At 40.4% G+C, this 22,776-nt stretch overlaps 1 protein-coding gene across 1 annotated transcript in view; it reads right to left on the bottom strand.

The window, feature by feature from the left end:
* Window positions 1–501: 501 nt before the first annotated feature.
* Window positions 502–22,776, bottom strand: part of ash1 (histone-lysine N-methyltransferase ash1) — a 296,085-nt gene continuing 273,810 nt past the window's right edge. Inside the window, exons 12-17 of the mRNA XM_080272689.1 lie at window positions 20,999–21,225; window positions 18,770–20,440; window positions 10,681–10,819; window positions 9,733–10,072; window positions 9,035–9,505; window positions 502–4,225 (exon numbers count right to left, since the gene is read on the bottom strand). Coding sequence (XP_080128815.1) covers window positions 4,085–4,225; window positions 9,035–9,505; window positions 9,733–10,072; window positions 10,681–10,819; window positions 18,770–20,440; window positions 20,999–21,225 — 2,989 coding nt within the window. The 3' untranslated portion in view covers window positions 502–4,084. The remainder of the gene's footprint in view (window positions 4,226–9,034; window positions 9,506–9,732; window positions 10,073–10,680; window positions 10,820–18,769; window positions 20,441–20,998; window positions 21,226–22,776) is intronic.

Below are 22,776 nucleotides of genomic sequence, written 5' to 3'. Positions count from 1 at the left end.
GTATTGCTCCATATCTGGATTTCATCCATATCCGGATGTACTGATGGCTCTATTACAATGGATAATCGAGGGATTACCCTATATCCAGATGCCATAATCCCATAAGAGGTGGCCCTTTAACTCTGAGTTAGTTGTTTTACAGGGAGGGGCACTACTCCTCCGCCAACCCACTTGTTGACACATAGGGAACACATACAGGTTGGTTATATGGTTACCACCCAGCATTGTAAATGGTTTCCTGGTTTACAGGAAACCATTAGGCTTGTCACTCAACATAAAGTGACCTGAAAACGAAATAAGAGTAATAAAAAGTGACAAGAAAGATGGCAAAAATAAGAAGAAAGGAGGGCAGGCATACAAAAAGAATGATAAAAGTAGAGGAGGGCAGGTGCAGAAAAAGAAAGATAAAAAAGAAGCTCTACATCAAGGGAGTGGATGATGGTTGCCACCACCTACCACCACAGCACGATACTTATACACAATAATGGATAGCAAAAATAATTTAAAATTATAATTTATTCAGAGATGAATTTTATGATTATGTACAAATGAACAAAATGTCCTGAGATAAGGGAAGATGCATATTGGGCTATTGCAATGAAAAATTTTGTTATGAACTGTAGTAGCTGTAATTTCACAGGACAGAGCAGCAAGACGTACTGGTTTGTTATTGTGTGGGTATGCACCTTCCCAACACTTGTACATTGATTGAATAACGTAAACATTAATATCTACTACGGTACACAGAGGAGCTCCCAACAAATAAGTATAACTAGGGACATAGTGGTAAACTGCTTAAGTAAACCATGGGAGGAAACTGGAGGAGTGAAGGCCGAGCATCTGCATTATAGTATACCGCCAAACACGCAGATGCCAAGCCACCCACTCCCCAACCACCTCCACTCTGCTAATGAACAAATTTCACATGTACAAACACTTGTATGAACCATGCACAACATCAGTCAACAGCAATAACTGGCAAAAAGCTTTCTGAACTAATGGTACTGTTTGCAATGCTTAATCCTATTGTGAGTGAGTGTCGAGAAAACTGTTGGGAGACGCTACAGTGAGGGGGAACAAGAGGATGCGGTAACAAAGATGGAGGGGCGCACGCTGCACGGTGATACCCTGACCAAAAGAAGGAAAAAACAACATTCACATAGTAGCAAAATCTCTCACTCACTCAGTAGGTCCTGTATATACTATAGGTATGTGCTATCATCAGCCTGGACGCGGAAGGGAGGAACACTTGGAATGCGGCGTTAAAATTACTTTGTGTGTTTAGGGAGGATCTATACAGGTGACAATTATTCTATACAAAAACTCATAGCTTCAACTTCTGTACAGGTAATTATTCTCTGTTAATGCAGTGAAATATCAATATCTGTCATAAAGCTGATAGTTAAACAGTAATGGTATGCATAATTAAAACAAACTAAACTGTCAAATCTATTGTAAATGGAAAACTCTTAAAAAAAAAAACCCTCTCCACCTCAGAGAATCAAATACAAAATGCCACTAATTCTCTAAGTGAAGGAGGCTGGCTAAACTTCTGGCTCAATGTGGTTACGGGAGATTGACAAGTCGGTGCACTAATGCGGTGAACTTGATAATGAGCCCAGAACTCCATCTTAGGGAACTGAACCCTGGCTCACAAAACTAAAGGCAAGAGCATAAACTACTCCAAACACTCTTAGGGCTTAAGGTCAGTTCACAAAGTTGGGTTTTGGGTCTGCTTTCACATGAACTCAGAACTCCACTGGGAATTCAATCCATGCCCACCATTGATAGTGCAGATTACCAATCACTATACCTGTGAGTTTGGATACAATTTTCAAAACCTGGGTTATGGAGAGTGTTGACTACTCCATCGCTCTGTGGGCTGGAGTTGGCTTCACCACATCTGGATTCTGGGTTTGCCTTAAAATATGACCACTGCATGTGTCTGGTTGAGAGTGACTGATCTTGCCAGGTGATGAGGACAAACATAAACACAACACGAGGGAAACAGTAAAGGGTGAACGACTCCGTAACAATGACGTGAAACATAAGAGCTGCCAGACATTATTATAAAAATATTCCTTCTTTTTACACACAACAATGCACAGCATTCAGTCACTTTCTTGCTCTCCAGTCAAACAATATTTACACATATTTGAGAGAAACCAGAAATCTGACTTAGTGTAAAATTCATTATTAAAAGTATATATTAAAAATCTCAATCATATAACTTAAAAATCCTTGTACTTACTATCATAGGTTATACATCTACAAAATCCATCCTTTTCTATTTTTATAAAAATTTTGATTTGTTGTCTTAATTTACAAGTAAGAAAGTGTATATATGAGTATTATATACTCTTGCATGAAGATTCAGTATCTAATACTGAGATTTGCATCAAATAATTCATTTGTTTCCTTGTGTGTACAAAGGGATGGTGGAAGGATTGACCAAATGCATGATGATGCCTTCAGTGACTAGTTACTCTACAGAAAGTTTGCCCTCAGCTTCTATACATACAAGTAAAAAAATAAAAATAAAATGGAGAAAATCTTTGTACTTTCTTACAACTATTATCTACACAATTAGTACAATTACAGAATGGATAACTTACAGTCATATCTCTTACATTATGTGTTTAAAAAAGGTTATTGTGCTGAAATTACACTGGAAAGGAATAAGTACTATTACCTGGACATAACATTTACAGGTGCTTGAGTTACCTGCCCACTCCAGGTAACACCCACACTTATCTACACCAGCTACATATGTTTTTCAAAATGCCCCTAGTCTGTCAGTAGCTGCCCAGTCATCTTTTTAATATTATCAGTCTGACCCCATGATGAAATGTATAAACAGTGTTCAGTATTTTTCACAGTTCTTGGATCTTATCATATCTATAATTCATATGAACTTAGTACTGCACTACACTTGCTCTCATACTTCGGTACAATGCACCATCCAAGTTAAAAACTAAATGCTAGCTATAATTTAATATAAAAGGTTACAAGATTAGAAAGTCAAAAATACAATAAGAATGACTAAACTAAAACCACAGTATAAAAAGAGATTAAATAATAATAAAAAAGTGGTTAGTCACCATCCATGTCATAAGACCAATTTGATCTCCATACAAGACAGTATTCCATAGGAATTTCTAAAGGTAAAATTTCAATCTCAGATCTGCAACATCTGAATAGTTACTTTGCTACAAAACATTATTCCACGCTCACTTCAAGTCTGTTTAGTACCTCAGTCAATACTAAGCATTATTAGATATATAACAGTCACATAGGTCACTTTGGCTCTCTACAACACTTATACATTTGTAAACTCTCATAATATAGCTAGTTTATCTCAACTCTTCTCTTAAACTGATCACTTGACACCCAATCAGTGGTACAGTCTTAGAAGTGCAACACAGTATATTAATGTTATTGAACACAAAGTAGTGAATTTCAACTTTACTGAAATCAGTGTTGTCTACTAGCACTAAATTGCAAATTGAAGCTTACAGAGTTCACATAAATATTAACAACATTCTTCAGCTCCAATTCTTCCTCTCTGCACTTTAGTTTATGCTATCCTGAACAGCAGCAACAGCTGGTCAAAACTTTTATAAAGATAAAACCTTTAACTTCTGCACCTAAGTCAGCAGACAGGTTACACCTGTTACCCTGTATCACAACAGTCTGGAAACGCTGCAAAGTTGCAAAATCACTATTTATATACACGTTTTATTATTATTTTTTTTCATTCAGGCTGGTACGACGCGAAAAGCAAACATTCCACAATATTTTAAATTTTGAAAGCTAAGTGTTATCTGTCTGCTACTTGTATGTGTTTACAATATATGTATGAACGTGCATGCAGGGCATCCACGTACATAAATATATACTGTATTTATATACGAATGTCTGTGTGTACTGTATCTGTGTATCTACAATAATGACAAATCTTAAACCAATTTTCACATGTGGCCCTCAAGTTCATTAAGAGATGTTATAATCCTTTACATCCGTTTCACACATGGCCCTCCATCTCTTTGAACGTGAGGTGGCCGTTCCAGCCTATGAGCCAATCTCAGGAGGTGAAGGCAGCAGTCTTCTTGCGCTGTCGTTTGTTGTTTTCTAACAGATAGCTCAGGTCAATGGCTCCCTTGGCCGGCAACAAACTCAGGAGTTTGGATGCCACGCTGTTCACTCGCAAACGCTTCTTGGCGCGCTGTGGAAGAAAAGCAAATATTCATTAGCTACTGGAAATATACAGTAAAGCAAGTTGTCCTTTTTATATACTGTATTACATTTTTTGACATTCTTTTCACTACTGAATCCCAAGAAACCAAAAGAAAAATAGCCCATTTTGGTTCCATCACCACCTATAAAGCTGATTTGAAGGTTTTTCCAAATTTATGCTACCAGTTAAATGGAAAGAGTCATCTTTAAAAAATATTTTAAACCCTTTCAGTCTACTGACATCATCTTCATTTTATTCCTGTTATCTTCAGGTGACTTTAGGCAGCTTAGGAGAACCTTTTGAACTGGAAGTATTAGATATGGCCTCAATGTACTCCATAACAACAAAGATCCTTCTATAACTGAATACTGTACATTATAATCATGCGCAGGTAGCCTCACTAAAATAGAGAAAAAAAGTCATGGTAATTAAGAGGTTAATATAGTATACACAACTGGACCATGAGCTCTGACTCTTGATCGAGTGCGAAGCAGCAGCCCTTACTAGGAAATCTTTTGTAGCTAAGGATCTGTGAAAATACAAGTACAGTTCAGTCATCATCAATTCCCTCACTATGCCCTGGCGGTCTAATTCACTGGTTGGAATGATGACTGTGCCTCATGAACATGGGTCTGAACATCTCAGGCAACTGAGATTTTTTCTTTTATAAAAGTAATACCATGGGCATGGGGGTAGGTTTGCTCTGATCCTTAAATTTTCTACACTATGGCAGCCTAATCTTGGATCCCTATGCTCTTAAGGAGCTTATCTGGGAATGACTGTTACTGCTGTTACTACAGGAAGTCTCCCATCAGCTGAATTATCTGGTGTTAGCAAAAGTAAAATGTACTAAGTTAATGTACTGAAGAGTTTAATATTTTAACTACTGTTATCACACTTGGTGTTGTGTTCTAGTTCCTATCAATGATTTTAATCCAATGATGAAACTCCCTACCAATCAAAGGATTCAAATAAGAAAATCAATACTTATAATGCGGCATATCATTATGTACACCTGTGATCTGAGTAATATTGTTTACACTGCTACATGTAAACAAAGCCAAATGCCAACACTGATCATAATGAATGAACACAATAGTTCATTTCCTACCATGATATCAAAGTTTCTGATATTAAATCAGGCATTATCTATTTGGTTTCTATGAAGATCTCAAGCATTCTCTCCATCTCAAGTGATGATAAATGGGAATACAATTAAGCTTATGTTAAAGATAACTGTATTACAAGGAGGATTTACTGTTAGCAATGACAGAACTGATAAAATGAGTCAATAAGTAACCACTTGGCTTGTCACTCAGTGCAGAGACCATAAGGCATCCCTACACTAAGTGACCGGATCATGGGTGCTCCCATTCACCATAATAATAATAATAACAATAATAATAACAACAATAATAATAATAATAAACATTTTCTATCTATTTATCTGTTGCCAGACCCATTATTCTTGTAAGGGGTGGCCACAAACAAATCGCCTCCATGTTGCCCTGTCCCCCACCAATTCACTGCCCTGCTCCCAGCTCACACCTCCCTCTCTCATACACCACTCCACTCCATCCCTCCATCTCATCCTTGGCCTCGCCCTCCCTCTCACCCCCTCCACCTCACTCACACTCTCCTCATCAGCCTCTCACTCTCCATCCTCTCCACATGGCCAGATTACTCCAATGTGTTTCTCCTAATGCTTCCCATCACACCCACATCCATACCACAATGCTCCTCCACTTCCCCACTTGGCAGTCCGTCTCTCCATGTGACTCCATATGCTCCCCCAAATAACTCACTTCCACTGTTCTCACTCTGAACCTGCATCCTTCACTTTTGACATAAGAGAAACATAAATAACATTCAAGAGAATAATAAGATGTAGTATGCATAATAAAGCCAATATGAGAGATGTGCTTAAAGACCTACCAAGTTAATGAGAATATGATCCTCAACCAGCCATCCCAGACAATGATAGTCCATACCCCATGCTCATTTCACAGTGCAGACAGAACAGTGAGAAAGATCAGCTAGCAAATGGAAGATTATATCACTTTTTAGCCCCAAATTTGGTGATGTCTTTTACTTGTTTATTCCAACTACTTCCAGACAACTGTATTAAACTTAGGGAGACCTCTTCTACTGAAGGGTTTAATGAAAGCTATATCTAGACTCCTCACTTTAAAAAAAAAAAAAAATCTCTCCGAAACTGAATTTATCTGATGGCAGCAATAAAGTATACCTAACACAGTACTACACTGAATGAGTTAATATATCAATTACTGGGAAACAAAATGCCAGCAAACTTACAAAAACTGACCATAATTTGCTGCCCAATTTACTGTATTCTAATGTACAAATGTCCTCAGCAGTCAAGGGAATCCTGATTTGTTGCTGGATAGTTCCTCTGTTCAGGCCAGGGCCTATAGTCTTCTTGTCACAACCAGATGATTATAATCAGGTAAGGCAGAACCACTCATAGTGATGGGGTTAATGAAACCTATATCTACTCCCTCCAATTTGGAAAGTCTTTTGTATGATGAAAGTAACTGCCAAAAGACAGCAGGAACAGAATAATAAGTATATACTGTACTTATATTGCAAGGGTTAATCTAGGTTCAGTATGTTCATGGGAAGAGTGTAAACTATGAATAAAAGCCATCAAGCATATTAGTGTACCTCAGCCAGGAGTCATGCTGTATGCCTAAAGGAATCCAGGAGAGCTTAGTCAATTCAGGATTTATAACACAAGCAGTCCTCATTACGAGTCACAGATGTGGTCTCAAATATCAAGACTTTATCTGTACAACTGGGACAGATACTGAAAGTTTTGGAACCAGAACACTGGCTTTGAAGGCAGTACTGTAGCTCTGCCAGGTAATTTTCTGAGATCTACTGTGGACTTAATGGGATGCAGTGGAGCCTACTATGGTGACCCTGTTAATGGGTGGAGGAGAATCAGGAACCAAACCACAACACTTTTCCCCTGCCTCACTGTGGTGAGGTGCTGCCAACTGCAAGTGAACATCAGTTCACTGCATGGGACATGATACAAGAGCAGCTGCTTGCCTGTAGTTGATGGGTCTGCTCAGCCAGAAAGACCGGAGCTGATCAACAGCAACAACTGTAGACTTACTGGGGGAGGGGAGGGGGAGGAGGGGAAGCCACTTATTATGAGGACTTAATGCAGAATAAATAAGCTTTCCTTAAATTTGAACTGGCTATCATAACATTTGTAATAATAACAGCAGTTTTCATCCTGAGTTTAATCCCACTAGTCAGATGATATGAGAGACCTCTCTCACCACAAGGTTAGAGACAACCTCCACTAACCCTTCTAGTCACATGACATCTTATTATATTCTGAGAACTGTAACATTGTTATCCAGCTTAGGAGAAACCTCTCTAACCAAAGAGGATAATGCACTGTGTGATACTCACTCTCCCCAAGGCGAGTGGATGTCTTTCAATCAAGTTAGGCTATTTACCCTTAAATGGGATAGCCTAGCCTTTGACTCCTACAAACTGACAGAGGTAATTTGGAACTGGCTGTTGCCATGACTGTTTACAGAATCCTATTAAGATTCTTTAGCACAGTGGAAAACAATTTTGTACCAACACTGATGAATAATTTAGGACTGTCCTTAACAGAAATTAACATCATCAGTCTGGCGACATGCTGTTTACTTATTTATCTGCTATTTTCTGACAATTTTCTTCAGCTTTGGGGAAACTCCCCCCCCCCCCCCCACAAGAGGGGACAGTTTTCATTAACCTACTCACTGTTACAGATCCTTCCTAAATCAAGTAATGAAGTGGCTGCAAAATAATATAATACAGTACGTCATGGAAGTGATGTTAAACATTGCACAGTTCCTCAGAAAACATAGTAAAGAACAGCACTTCCAGACACAGATTTATGACTAAAAGGCTTCATATTCAAACCAGCTTTTGCAGAACTGGATGATATATATCATGTTATGATGATGTTACTTGTCAGGGGTTATGGAAAGTACTATCTAATCCCCTCTTGTGTGAGTAGTCTCTCCTAAGATGAATGAAATCAATGGGTGGCTGCACAAACACAACATACACAGCTCTCCATAAATCTAACTGTCAGGAAGGTGAATGAAAGAGAAGCCAGGGCTGTGATTCACAAAACAACTTGCGATATTCTCCTCTCATAATTAAGATTTTTATTTTTGAATAAAGAAAAGAAAGTGGAAGATTCAAGACTCTCCTTTCCTTACCCTTCTTGCCCTCCCCCCCATTGAAAATCTTAAAGGGAATCAACATCCTTCACTAAGAGGTCTTGCTAAAACTGTGTAAATCTGTCTGATGACAGCAAGGATAAAATACATATATATACAGTACAATACCTAAAAAATGCATTGTTGTACTGAAGGGATTAATGGAGCTTGTTGCTTGTTCCTTTACTGTGACAGCTTTAAAGAAATTTTGGAAGCCCCCATTGTAACTTGCCCCCCCCCTCCCCAATCCTTGTTTTACATTACTGTATTTGCCATGAAATGTACAGAAATAAAAGAAAATTTGCCTATGAAAGTTCCACTCCCCTGTTAATTAGAAAGTTCTTAATTCTGAGGATCAACTATGTGGGAAAATTTGTGATATTTTGAAATACAACCCCAACTTACTGTACAATTAGGACTGCCTGTAAAACCATGTAATAAGTAAAATAAGAAAATGTGTAACCAGAATGCAGGGGTGGTTAATCATAAGTTTGTTTGTGAATCAGCATCCCAGAGTGTAAGGGTGCCAGCTATCACATGCCTTTTGTGCCCTGGCCTCATCTCTTACGGTAGCCAGTGGGGTCGTGTCATCTGGTTCATCGGGAGGAGGCGGTGGCAGTGGCACAGCAGCTCCTCTATCTCGGGAACGACTGCTTCTCCCGCCACCTGCGCCACTGTTACTGTTTGTCCCACCACCGATGTCTCCACAACTGCTAATACTACCGCTGCTGCTGCTGCTGCTGCTGCTGGTATTGGTGATGGTGGTGTTAGGTTTGGTGGCTGTGCTAGTACTGGCAGTGCTGGTAGTTGTGGTGGTACTGGTGCTAGCGTGGGACTGGCTGCTACTACTATTATTGCTGCTGGTACTGCTGCTGCTGCTGCTACTGCTACCACTGTTACTGGTGCTACTGCCAGGGCAAATGCTACGTTCCTCGGGCCCACTACAACAGTCTTTTGAGCTTCCACCACTGCTGCTGCTGCGACCTCGACTATTTGATATCACCTCGTGGGGCTATGAGAGAAAAATGGGATTTAAATAGGGGTACGATGACACTAAAATATTTCTCTTATCTAACTATACACATAAAAAAATGTAACTGCTAATAATACTCACAGTTATCATCTATAATACAGAGTACTTTTTGATAGCGTTAGTACAGTATGAAACATTCAGGTTTAATTATTTCAATTAAATTAATTACAATGAGACTAAACTTAAATCGAGAAAGAGGGACTCACAGTGTAAGTACGCTGTGGCCTCAGCCTCTCAGGGAATGTAATGAAGGCATAAGGCTTGATACAGATGGGGTACTTGGGTTTGCTGATTTTGGAGAAAACCCTGGCACCCTTGTCCACTCGGTACTCGCAAACATAAACACGGTCCTCCTGTGCTCCAATGGGACGGCCGCGACAGTAGCTATTGAGATCAAGGACCCAACAATGGTTGATGACCATATCCAGTGGCAGGATCTCACACAATGGTGAGCGGATGACCTCATTGGGGAAGAACTTGCGCCAAGGCTCATGGAAAGTCTCATGAGGTCGCAGATAGTGATGACCAAATGCAAACTTGTCTCCCCTGTTAAGTAAAGTTTGCATTTTAGTCTTGTGTCTGAATACGAAATTCATGTTCCATCTCTACCTAATGCTACATCCTGTGCTGCGTGAAACATCATCCTCTCTCATGTATGTATACAGTTCACATTAAGCAGCTGGAAGGCAGTGGCAACCATCATCCACTCACTGAACGTAGAGCTATCTACTATTCTTTTATATTTATCATTCTACCTTTTTGTCTGATCTCTATTCCAATTCATCCCTTTCCTTTCTGTCACTTTTTTTTACTTTTCTTACCACTTCTGGTGGCTCTACACCATATGATGTGTCTAACAGTTTCCTGTAATTCAGGAAACCACTTACAACAATGGGTGGCAACCATATAACCACGAAAACAGGGTGGCGTGGAGCCTGCTCTAATGTCCCCGCTAACTGGGTGGAGCTCTGCAAATGCCTCAATGCCACAAGGCACTGTCAACTGCAGGGGTGGCTGCTTGCTTGTGATTGATGGGTCTGCTCAGCTGAACAGACTGAAGGTGAGCAACAACAACAATATCAAGCAGCAGAAATCTCTCTCTCTCTAATATTTAAGACACTATGGTATAATTATAATGATAAGCACATACTTACTTTTCATCAATCCATAAGTTTTCAATCTTAAATATCAAGAGATCATGGGGTTTTACATCTTTGGCAAGTCGATATGCTGGTTGTCTCCTTTCTCCAGACTTCTGTTGTGGTCGGTCTCGTAAGATGTAGACACTGTCCCCTAAAAATGACGAAAAATTGACTAATTTAAATACTCAATGGAATGTCATCAGATGGCTGTTCTTAGTTTAAAATATTCCACTACTTCATTATGCCAGTCTTGGTGCTTAGAAAATCAAGCATTTCTATCCACCATCCAATCCTTTTGTTATCCCATCAGGAGCATAGGGACCTAAGGCAAGCTACTAAGTTCAGAAGGGCAATTGCTCTCCCCTCAGTTGCATCAAAGGAGCAATTAACCCTAAACATCTCTAGGATTTAGACCTGCAAGAATGTCATCCTGGTGAAGCACCTTAACTGCTTGATGACCAGGCATCTATTCGTTACTTTTATATGGTTTACACAGTACTTGGTTTTTTGGGTTACATGAAACCATTTGGATTGCCACATTGTGTAAAGTCACTTGAATGAGTGAATGGTGGGTGTCCCCATCTACTACAGTTCAAACATAGTTGATGATACTTAATGTGAGCATTCACAAACTCCCAGAATTTGCCAATTTTTACCAGATAAGTATATTTGAAAAATAAAAAGTCAACTATACTACTGTTTTATAAGTGTCTTCTTTATCAGTTTGTTCACAAGCAAATTTTTATAAACATATTTTCTCAATAAAATGCGGAAAACATGCTTCAGTATCATGAAGGTGGCGGGAATCATTAAACTCAATCTAATATACCTTCTAACCTTGGGACAAATATTGTTCATAGCTTACATGTGATTATTTGCATTCTCAGTCATTTCTTTTATTATAATTTTAATCAAATAGAATTTTCAGACATATATATAATACTAACATTGCCATTTGGCAGCAAATATTTATAGGTATCTGATGATTATATCCGCACACCCATGTAAAGTTTTGTTGTTGTCTTCCTGGAAACATCAGCACAGTACTTGCAAATTCGATCAGCAGCTTCATCTTCACTTGATTTCAGCTTCATAAATGATTTTTTTTTTTTTTTTTTTAAATAACTAGTAGCTGGAAAATTCTCTTCGTCACTTGCCAGATGAAGCATTAATCTCTTTGATAACTAAACAATAAGTGTTTCAAATGAAATATGCAGCGAGACTTCTACAGTAAACTCTCAATATACAGAACCCTCTATTAAAGAATTTCGGTTTTATCAACCAACTTGAGCTGGCCGAACGTTATGTTCACTTAATATATTTTTGTTTGGTAAAAGAATGGACGAGCGGGAAACACTGACCAGTATGGCATCCCCATACACACATTCGTGCTCCTCCACACCCTGCTATCCTGCAGAATGCCACATCAGTCTTTGGGTGACCAGCATTGTGAGAGAAGCACTTTGGAGCTGCTGATTGCGAGGCCCTTAGGCAGTACTTCTTTCATTTTCCCTGGAATGATCATTGTTTTCATGGCCGAGAGCCATCTGAGTGCCATCTGAGTGTGCCATGCGAATTACGGAGGTTATTCTCTCAGCCATGGAAGCATACAATCCTTTCTCATATCTTTTGACTAATGCAAAGAAACGTTAGTTTAATAAAGCTTGTTCTAATGCTAGAATGCTGTCCACAACAAAGAGAAAGCCTACAAATGGTACTGGAGCCAACACAACCATGAATCTCTTCTTTCTTATGTTTCTGCCCACAATCGTGCTAAATCTGTTCTTCGCTCTGCTAAAAATAATTTTATTTGTACTAAGTGCTCTAAACACTCCAACTCTAACATTACACTCTCATCCCTTTTCTGTTCAACTCTCTAATGCAAGAGTTAACTGTCACTCCCAGTCCTTGATTTATGCAACAGGTCGACTCTGGAACTGTCTTCCTCTTTATATAATTCCTACTTCTTATGATCTCCAGTCTTTCAAACACAGCGTGTCCAGGCATCTCAAAATGAATGGATCTTGAATTTGGCTCTCTGTTGTATTGTTTTTGTTTTCTCTTGGAAAGAACGGTCTGTGGGTTCCTGGCCGTTGGTTCCTTCTTCCTTTCATTACAAGAAAAAAAAAAAATCTTTTCCTTTTTTAATACAGGGAAGAAGGAACCAAAGGCCAGGGGCCCAGGGAAAAAAAAAAAAAAAAAAATTCAAGATCCGTTCATGCTGAGATGCTTGGACACACTGCATTTGAAAGATGAGATCATAGGAAGTATGAAATACAGACAGAAGGAGAAAGTTCCAGAGTTGACCTGATGCATAAATGAAGGACTGGGAGTAACAGTTCACTCTTGCATCAGAGGGTTGGACAGAAAAGGGATAAGAGTTTGCTGCTAGATGGGTGCTACGTGCTCAACGTAGAGGTGGAGGGATGCAAGCAGACAGTTCAGAGGAGCAGTGACCATTGACGTAGCGATAGAAATGAGATAAAGATGCAACAGTGCAGCAAAGAGACAGAGGTTGAGGGGAGCTAATAAGAGGAGGAGAGTTAATGAGATGAAATGCCTTTGACTCCACCCTATTGAGAAGAGCTGTATGTGGGGAGCCTTTCCACATACAAGAGTTGCACTCTACACAGGGGCAAACAAAACTCATGTATAAAGGTAACAACTGTGCAGGGATAGCGAAGGTATAGAGTCAGCTTAGCACACCTAATCTCTTTGAAGCAGATTTTACAAGAGATGTAATATGATCTTTCCAAGATAAATCCTGAGAGAATGAAACCCCAACTATTTTTAAGGATGATGCAGGATTGAGATGGGTATTATTAAACATCAGTGGGTACTCCTGTGGAAGATGTAGTCGGGTTGATAGGTGTAAGAACTGAGTCTTTGATGCATTGAAAACAAGATTACTTTTACCCCAGTCAGAGATATGAGCCAAGTCAGACATTAGGTGTGCAATAGCCTCATCCCTTGTGTGTTGAAGTAACTGCTGCTGAGATGGACAATGCAGGAACCGAATGGAAAGGTGAAGGGTGGAATCATCAGCGTATGAGTGGATAGGGTTAGATGTACAGCTTAGAAGGTCACTGATGAATAAGAGAGTTGGTGATACGACAGAGCCCTGAGGAACACCACTGTTGATAGATATAGGATAAGAACGGTGGCCGTCTACAACAGCAGCTATAGAACGACCAGAAAGGAAGCTAAAGATGAAGGCACAGAGAGAAGGATAGAAACCATCAGAGGGCAGTTTAGAAATTAAAGATTTATGCCAGACTCACACCTTTGAGGTGTCAAGTGGCAATGCTTTTGGCAAAGTCCCGAAAGGAGAATGACCAGGTGTCTGAAAGGTAGGTGAGATGACTGCCAGTGGAGATTCCCCGACGGAACACATACTGAGAATCAGAAAGAATGTTGTGACAGGAAAGATGCTTTAAATATTTTCTGGCAAGATTAGATTAGAGAACTTCTGAGACACAGGATGTTAAAGCAACTGGGCGATAGTTAGAGGGTTGGGAATGGTCACCCTTCTTTGGGACTGGCTGAATGAGAGCAAACTTCAAGCAAGAAGGTACAAGTTGATTGACAAAGGTGAAAGAGTTTACCTAGGTAGAGTGTAAGCACAGAAGCACAGTTCTTGAGGACAACAAAGGGGGCCCCATCAGGCCCATATGCCTTGAAAATATTTAGGCCAGTGAAGGCAGAAAATACATCAGTTAATGAAATTTTGATGTCAGCCATGGGGTAGTCAGAGGGGGGTGGGTGGGGGAAGTGATGGAGAAACAGCACCGGAATCATCTAAGGTGGAATTGGAGGAGAAAGTCTGAGCGAAGAGATCTGCTTTAGCAGTAGAAATAGCTACAGAGTCATCAGAGTAGAAAAGAGGAGAAAAGGATGATGAGGCAAAGTTGTTAGAAAGGTTTTTGGCAACATACCAGAAGGAGCAGGAAGAATTCGAGTTGGAGAGCTCAGAGCATTTAGTACTGATGAAATCATTTTTGGCAGAGCGAAGAACAGACTGCACAATTCCAGGCAGAAACATAAAAAAGTTGTGATTCAGGGGTGAGTTGGCTCCAGCACCTTTTATAGGCCTTCTCCTTGTTGTGGACAGCATTAGAACAAGCGTGATTAAACCATGGCTTTTTGCATTGGTCAAAGGATATGAGAAGGGAGTGTATGCTTTCAGGCTCAAGAGAATAACCTCCGTAATGCACATGGCACTTTCAGATGGCTGCCGGTCATGGAAACAATAATCATTTCTGGGAAAATCAAATAAGTACTGCCTGACGGTCCCCAACCAACTACTTAAAAGTGCCACAACCAATGTTTCCTGGGTGGGTCCACAAGCCATACTGGACCGACAGGACAGGTTAAGGTAATAAGGTTGTGATCGGAGGGGCCCAATGGAAAGGAAAGATTAACAGTGTACAGTAAGTAGAAGGATTAGTTGTAAGGAAGAGGTCAAGTATGTTGGAACTCTCTCCAAGGCAGTCAGGGATATGGGTAGGGTGCTGTACAAGCTACACTATATCATTAAAAAGGGAAAAGATGTAGGCTTGTTCACCAGGTGGATCAGTGAAAGAAGACAGGCAAAGGTGTGGTGAACATTGATATATCCTAGAATGGAAATTTCAAAGAAAGGAGAAACGGATAGGATGTGTTCCATTATCGAAGTAAGACAGTTGAAGAATTTTTCATAGTCAGTAGAATTAGGGGATTAGTAAACAGCACAGATATATTTAGTCAGAGAATGACAGGAAAACTGAAGCCAGAGATTAGAGAATTCTAAAGAATCAAGTTCAAGAACAAGGGAGCAAGATAAGTCATTGCGTACATATATACAACAGCCACCTTTGGCTTCGAAATGAATACAGAGAAAGTAAGAACATACAGAAAAGGGTTAGCTATCAGCTGCCTCACACAGCTGAGTCTCAGTTAAGAAAAGGTGAGGTTCAGAGGAGGAGAGGTGGTGCTCAACAGAGAGAAAGTTAGAGGAAAGGCCGCAAATGTTGCAGAAATGAAGAAGTGAGACAGACAGTTGTTACATACAACTTGTTGAGTCGACACCAGGAGAGAGGTGGATGGTGGGGGCATTTATGGTCCCTCCCTCCCCCCTGGGGACTTTGAGGCTTGGTTACTACACTTTGTGCATGCAGTTTGGTGTTGACAGAGAAACTTGTACTGGAGAGCATGCTGGCCTGCTCTCTGTGTTACTGAAACACTGAAAAAGTACAGCAAAGGGGGATGGTCAGCAACCGGTTCCGAGGGCTGATGGAATGGGAGCTCCAGTTCTCCCTGTAATCAGCTTTCCATCCACCTTGGGAGTACTGCTTGCTCGACTGGTGCTACAGTCTACTCCTGCTATTTAGATCTAGCTATATGTAATTGTGTACGACTGTATGGCATGATGCTCGATGATTAATGATCTTTGTTCAGTAAAAGGCATGACACCTGGGAAATTACCGAACAGCATTGTGTTTGGCTTAAATGTCAAGGGTCTGGTACCAATTAGTTCATTATATCAGGAGTGTACTGAATTATCTGATGAAAACTAACAGACCACTTGTCATTTTATGCTTATTAGCAACTGTTCTGCAGTTATTCTGCTTAGTAAACCTTATATAGAAAACTGCTATGATAACCAAAGATTACAATATTGAGGGAATTTATGCACTGTTCACCATTTCTTCCATGTACTAAAGAAAAGAAAAACGCAAAGGGATTTTACAAAGTGTGTGGCTGTGTAAGCAGGGAGGAGTTGATCGAGTTCCTATTTACCTGGTGATCACTGGTAACTCCTCAGTTTGTGAATGCTCCCATTAAGGAAAATTATAGAAAGTGATAACTTGATTACAGCGGTTTTTGTTATCAAAGCCTGCCATTATCACCCATTTTTTGGCTTAAAACTTAATTATCAAGCACCTGAGTTAGTTCCTGTTGACAAAGATGGTGCAAAATCTCTGGTTTCTGATGGCTCTGAGGGATTCAGAGATGAGATCCTACTCAAGGAGTTAATCCTACATGGTGGTGACCACTAACTCTCCATCCCCTATCCTCACAACTCCTTACCTCAAGCCTATCTCATGTCTCTATATGGTACAAGTTTCTTTCTTACTGTGCCCTTTTCATCATTTTCCATTCACCTAACCACGTCTGTGTGTATTTCTGATACTTACCAAAACAGTATGTATGCATGTATTCAGTGTGTCTAAATTGCTGTAACAGGGAAAATTTGAGTTTTCAAGTATAGTGCCCAGTTCTAATTAAGATAAATACCATAGGTTCTGTGCTTTCATTATCAAATCCCTGGCATGATACCAATTATGCACAATAACCAAGGAATCACTGTACTTTGTATATTCAGCAATACAACAATAAAAATAAACTGTAAAGTGAAATTGTAGTCTTGTATGTGTGATAGTTAATTCAGGAAATATCTGCTGTCTGTGATCAGTAATATACAATAATATCCTATATTATAACATTATCATCACCATCATCCGGACCTCCATTCCCACTCTAGGGCAAAGTGAGGAGTAACAATGTCAGACAGCCCAAGTGTGCCCAATCCAATGGGCCACAGCTTCCATTCACTCATCATTCAAGCCTCCAGAATCCTGGCTTTATCTGATATACCAGAGACTTTCACCACATTCTGTAGCTTCGCATATACATATCCAACAGAGTCAATCTGAACGCTGCCATGTTAAAAAGGGGTGCCAAGTCCCAGATCATGTGCTTCTTCTCACAACATTCATCCAACCAGTTCGATCTCGTCAGTCCCCTAGCCTCACCGACTTCCATACTTATCTTCCTCACACACTTATCCACCAAATCCCTCCACCTTCTCCTTGACCTACCTCTCTTCCTCCCTCCTTCAAATTTGCTCAGATATATCTTTTTCACTACTCTATTGTTATCCATTCTCTTCACATGACCATACCATCTCAGTACACTCTCTTCGATTCTGGTGTTCACAGACTTCCTCACTCTGCATCTTTCATGAATCACATTATTTTGTATCCTATCCACTCTCCATACTCCACATACATTCCTCAGCAGGCCCATCTCCACTGCTATCACTCTTGACTTCTCATTTTCATGCCACACCATAGTCTCACAACCTTGTGGTAAAGTTGACTCTAACACTCCTTCATGTAAGTATTGCACAGCTGCAACATTCGAACCTCTGTTTCTTATCAAGGCCTTCATAGCACCCGCTACTTTCTTTCCTTGTGTCCCCCTACTTTCCACTTCTTTTGCATATTCTCCTCTCTTTTCTGTCACTGTACTCAGGTATTTGAACTCTCTCACCAATTCCAGTCTCTCTCCATTCACTGGAACACCACACTGGGAGTAACCTTCTCTCTTGATTATCATAGCTTTACTCTTTTCTACATTTACTCTCAAGGCATGATGCTCACAGACATCAGCAAAACTCTGCACTAGTTTACCAAGTTCTTGTCTGGGATTTGCAAGCAGCACTGCATCATCAGGATACTGTACAACAAATTTGAGATACTCCATCCATCACCATTCTTTCATGGGCTTACTATAGTGTAGATTCATCAGCCTAATTAGGGGGATAATTAGATCTTTTAAATGCTAAGAGAATTAGTCTTGCAAATGTATATTTGTCTGCATGTTATAACAATACTATAAAGAACTCTCAAACTGTGTTGTACTACAGAATGACAACCTCAGTTACTGTATAAAAGTGATACCAGCCAGCTGAACATTTCTTCCTTTGAATGTAGGATCTCAAAGCTTGGATACTGTTTCTGAAATATATACCAGAGATAGGGTAATATGAGACTGGATACTGCAAGGGAGAGAGAGAGAGAAAGGTGTGTGTGTGTGTGTGTGTGTGTGTGTGTGTGTGTGTGTGTGTGTGTGTATGTGTGTGTGTGTGTATGTGTGTGTGTGTGTATGTGTGTGTGTGTGTATGTGTGTGTGTATGTGTGTGTGTGTGTGTGTGTGTGTGTGTGTGTGTGTGTGTGTGTGTGTGTGTGTTTTACCATACAACAGTAGTCATTCATATGATGAATGGATGGTTGGACAACAGTAGTCTATTGAAAAGAACTATCAAACTGTGCCATACCTTGTTTTACTTGAAGGTTATCCCGAAGTAACGTAATGAAGTACTTGTGATCTTTGGGAGCGTCTGGTGGTTGCGGATTCATGGGGACCTCTGGTGAGATGAGGCGTGGGGAGCACTCCTCACACAAGTAGTGATCAGGGGAATCTGTCACACCCATACAGTCACAGTGCTGCCATACCAGACACCGTTCACATTGGATCATCATACCCTCATCTCGGTGGAGATTGCATACACACCGAATAACATCCTCATCTTCAAACTCTTCATTTGGGCTTGAATTGGCAAATGCAGCTGGCAGGGCATCTTCTCCCAGCACCTCTTCAAGTAGCGGCTTAAACTGTAACTTGCACTCACTATAAACTTTCCTTAAACCAACAGCCATCTGTCCCACCTCTGTGTTGCGCCCAAAAAATCTTAGATTATTGGCAAACAATCGCATAACATCACGGTCAAATGCTTCCGCTGTGACATAGTGACCTGTGAGGATGTTCTTCTCAACTAGGGCCAAGTCAATGGGTTCTCCCACCCTGACATAATATGTAGGGTACTTTTTCTTGGATGGAAGTGTCATGAAGGGTGTTGCTAGTGGTTTATCACTGCTATCTCTTGATGCAACTAGTTTATCAAAAATGTCTTTGAATATCTGGGCTAATTTGGCAACACGGGTCATCTCCGGATCATCCTCTGCTTGGGCCAACCGTCTGGTTTTGACTGATCGAGCTGTGTTCAGGGCAGTGAAGTGTGTAAGAAACTTCTCTACTCTGGTACTTGGTTCCTCTGGATCTTCCATCACTTCCTCTGCCTTCTTTTCAGCACACCTACTTAATCTATCTCTCGATCTTCTCACCTTTTCCAAATTACGTATCAAGAAACATCTGTGAGTCAGGATGAACAACTGCTGCTGGTGCGACAGAGGCTTGATTGGAGTTATGTGTGGACGGGGAACATAATTATCAGCCTCTGCTGTGGTCCCACGCTTACGTTTCTTTCCAATCTCTTTCTTTGGGGCTTTCTTCTTGTCATCAACATAGCCATTCACCCTTTGAGATTTTGCACCAATGACCCCACGACAATTTTCTGAGCCACACTTGCATTCTTGTCCTTCTGCTGGATTGAACAGGGAGAAGTTGTAGTCATATGTAAGTTCTGTTCCTGGCTCAATATCCTTCAAAGCAAACAGAGCCATGCGGTACTGGCCATTCACATACCATTTTTGCATTTCACAGTTGGGGTTGCATGAATGGTTGACAAATCGGCAATCTCCTCCCATCCTGTGGCCATCAATCACCATTCCTCGGTCAAGATTGAGACAGTAATGGTGAGTGTCATTTGCATAGCGGGTTTGCATTCTAATCTTGAACTCCTTCTCACTAACCACTTCCCCAACATATTCCAATATAAAAGATCCAGCTTTAATCTGTTCTGTGGTTCTAATGCCCCAACCTTTATCTGGTGTCATAAACCGCTGGAGACAAGTTTTGTACTCATGGCGTTGTATTGGCTGGTTCCCACACATTTCACCAGTCGGACAGGTCTGTGCTGAGCATTCGATCAACATCATCTTGTTTATGCAGTCATCACCACAGCCACGGTCCCCTGGCTTGGTGGGTTTTTTGCAGTTGCATGCTTGTGATTCATAATCATGATTTGGCTTGACATCATAATACACATCTGAAAATAAGTTCACATGTAGATTCTACTGCAAGCATGTAAATGCTCCATTCAATTTATCACATATTTCAAACATACTACAAGTTAAGCATTACAACAGAGATTAAATAAGACCAATACCTTATATATAGTATTGTATGCAAATATAACTTCCTTAGTATCAAACCTGGGTTCTGCTATAATTCTGCTTTCAATAGGATGACTTACATAGACTTGAAACCTCTGATTAGTGCCGCTAATAAACTGACATTAAGGTGTTCTGTGCAATGTGAGTACTACTCATTCTTTTACTTCCAATATATACAATGTTATCTGTGCTTACTGTATCAAGAAAAATACATTCCCAAAGGATCAGCTGTTACTTGATACAGCAACTCTACAATTTACACTGTGATAAATAATATGAAAAGAAATGACCAGAAAAGTCTCCGATGCTAGGGATAAACATTCAGAGACGTGCTGAAAGGAAGGAGTAAGAGATACTCTAAATATCTGCACTAGTCAAAGGTTATGCATCTTAAGGTACAACACAAAAGGCCACATTGAACATACACTTACTAGCTTTGATCTTCTTATAGTTCCACGACGGCACAATATCTCTCCCTGGCAGCATATTGTGTTCATGCAGCCACCAAAGGTCATACGGAAGCACAAAGTCAATCTGCCGCTCCCGCAACCATTTCCGGCAGTAACATGGGGGAGGAAGGAGGCCATGCACATGTTCCTCAGGATCATATGTTAACTTGTTCTTTGGCAATGACACTTCACCATTTCTTCTCCTAGGCCTGAAATAAAATAACTATAATAAGCACCTGATGGCTGATGTTTTGTGTTATTGAAAAGCCTCCCTCATAACCTGCCAGGAAAACTACAGCCAAACCTTTGGGGCCTACAAGGACCTGGGGCATAAGGTGCTCCTGAGGCTAAAAAACAGTTACACAAATTACTGGTAAATAATGTCTCCACACTTACTTTTATTCACTTCTGTATTACATGAGGGTACAGCTATGAATTTATTAGCGTTTCAGGATATTTGGGTCATAAATACGGCACTGCAAACTATAAATATAATGTGCAGTGAATCACATTTGCATGTGACAGTGCATGTTGTCTGGGCAGGATGGGTGACAAAGAATGGGCAACAATGATAATGATAATCTTGAGGCCTTTGTCTAAGCAAATATGCAAAAGTAACTGACTGTAATCATATTCTGTCAGTTTTTAAACAAGTACTTTCATGAGCACTGTACAAACCTTTTTAATAAAAGGATATGAAGTTAGTGTAAAATGGACAAAATAATGACAACCTAAGAGGCTTACTGTAAACTACTCAGACTGCTTTCTATCAGCCACAATGCATCAAAGAAGACTGAGATTTATAAGATAATGTGGGGGGGGAGGGAGCTAGAAGGATGAGGGAGCAGAAGGCTGTGGAGTGATGCTTACTGCATTTAAGGCTTCGGAGTCCCCAGGGAAGGGGGGACCATCAAATCCCCAACCATCAGCCCCTCTCCTGGTGATGACCAAACAAGATGCCTGGAACCACTGTCTGACTCACTTCTTCTCCATTTCTGCAACATTCACGGCCTCTCCTCTAACTTTCCTTTAGCTGAACACCACCTCTCCTCTAAACCTTACCTTCTCTTCCTCACTGAGACTCAACTGTCTGGGGTGATTGATAGCAAACCCTTCTCTGTATCCTCCTACTTTCTCTATATTCATTACAAACCCAGGGGTGGATGTTGTGTATATGTACGAAACAACATACCTTGCTTGCAAGTTACTGAACTTGAATCTTCTGAATTCTCTACTCCCTGGCTTTGTCTTTCCTGTCATTCTCTGACTAAATGTATCTGTGCTGTTTACTTATGATCTATTTCTATTGACTATGAAAATTCTTTGAGTATCATACTTCTATGGTAGAACACATCCTATCAATTTCTCCTTTCTTTGAAATCTCCATTCTAGGAGATTTCATTGTTCACACCACCTTTGGCTCTCCTCTCCATTCACTGATCCACCTAGAAATCTCCATTCTAGGAGATTTCATTGTTCACACCACCTTTGGCTCTCCTCTCCATTCACTGATCCACCTAGTGAACAAGCCTACATCTTTTCAATCCTTAATGACCTAGAGCAGCTTGTACAGTACCCTACCCATATCCCTGACTGCCTTGGAGAGAGTTCCAACATACTAGACCTCTTCCTTACAACTAATCCTCCTGCTTATGATGCTAATTTTTTTCTTTTTGTTGGGCTCCTCCAATCACAACCTTATCACCTTAACCTGTCTTATCATTCCAGTGAGACATGTGGACCCTCCCCTGAAGCAGAAG

The sequence above is a fragment of the Coenobita brevimanus genome, chromosome 6 (assembly GCF_032717465.1).
Source record: "Coenobita brevimanus isolate Jiangsu-jjx chromosome 6, ASM3271746v2, whole genome shotgun sequence".
NCBI lineage: Eukaryota > Metazoa > Arthropoda > Malacostraca > Decapoda > Coenobitidae > Coenobita > Coenobita brevimanus.
The sequence above is the reverse complement of the archived record's forward strand: the minus strand, read 5'-3'. Positions and strand labels throughout refer to the sequence as shown.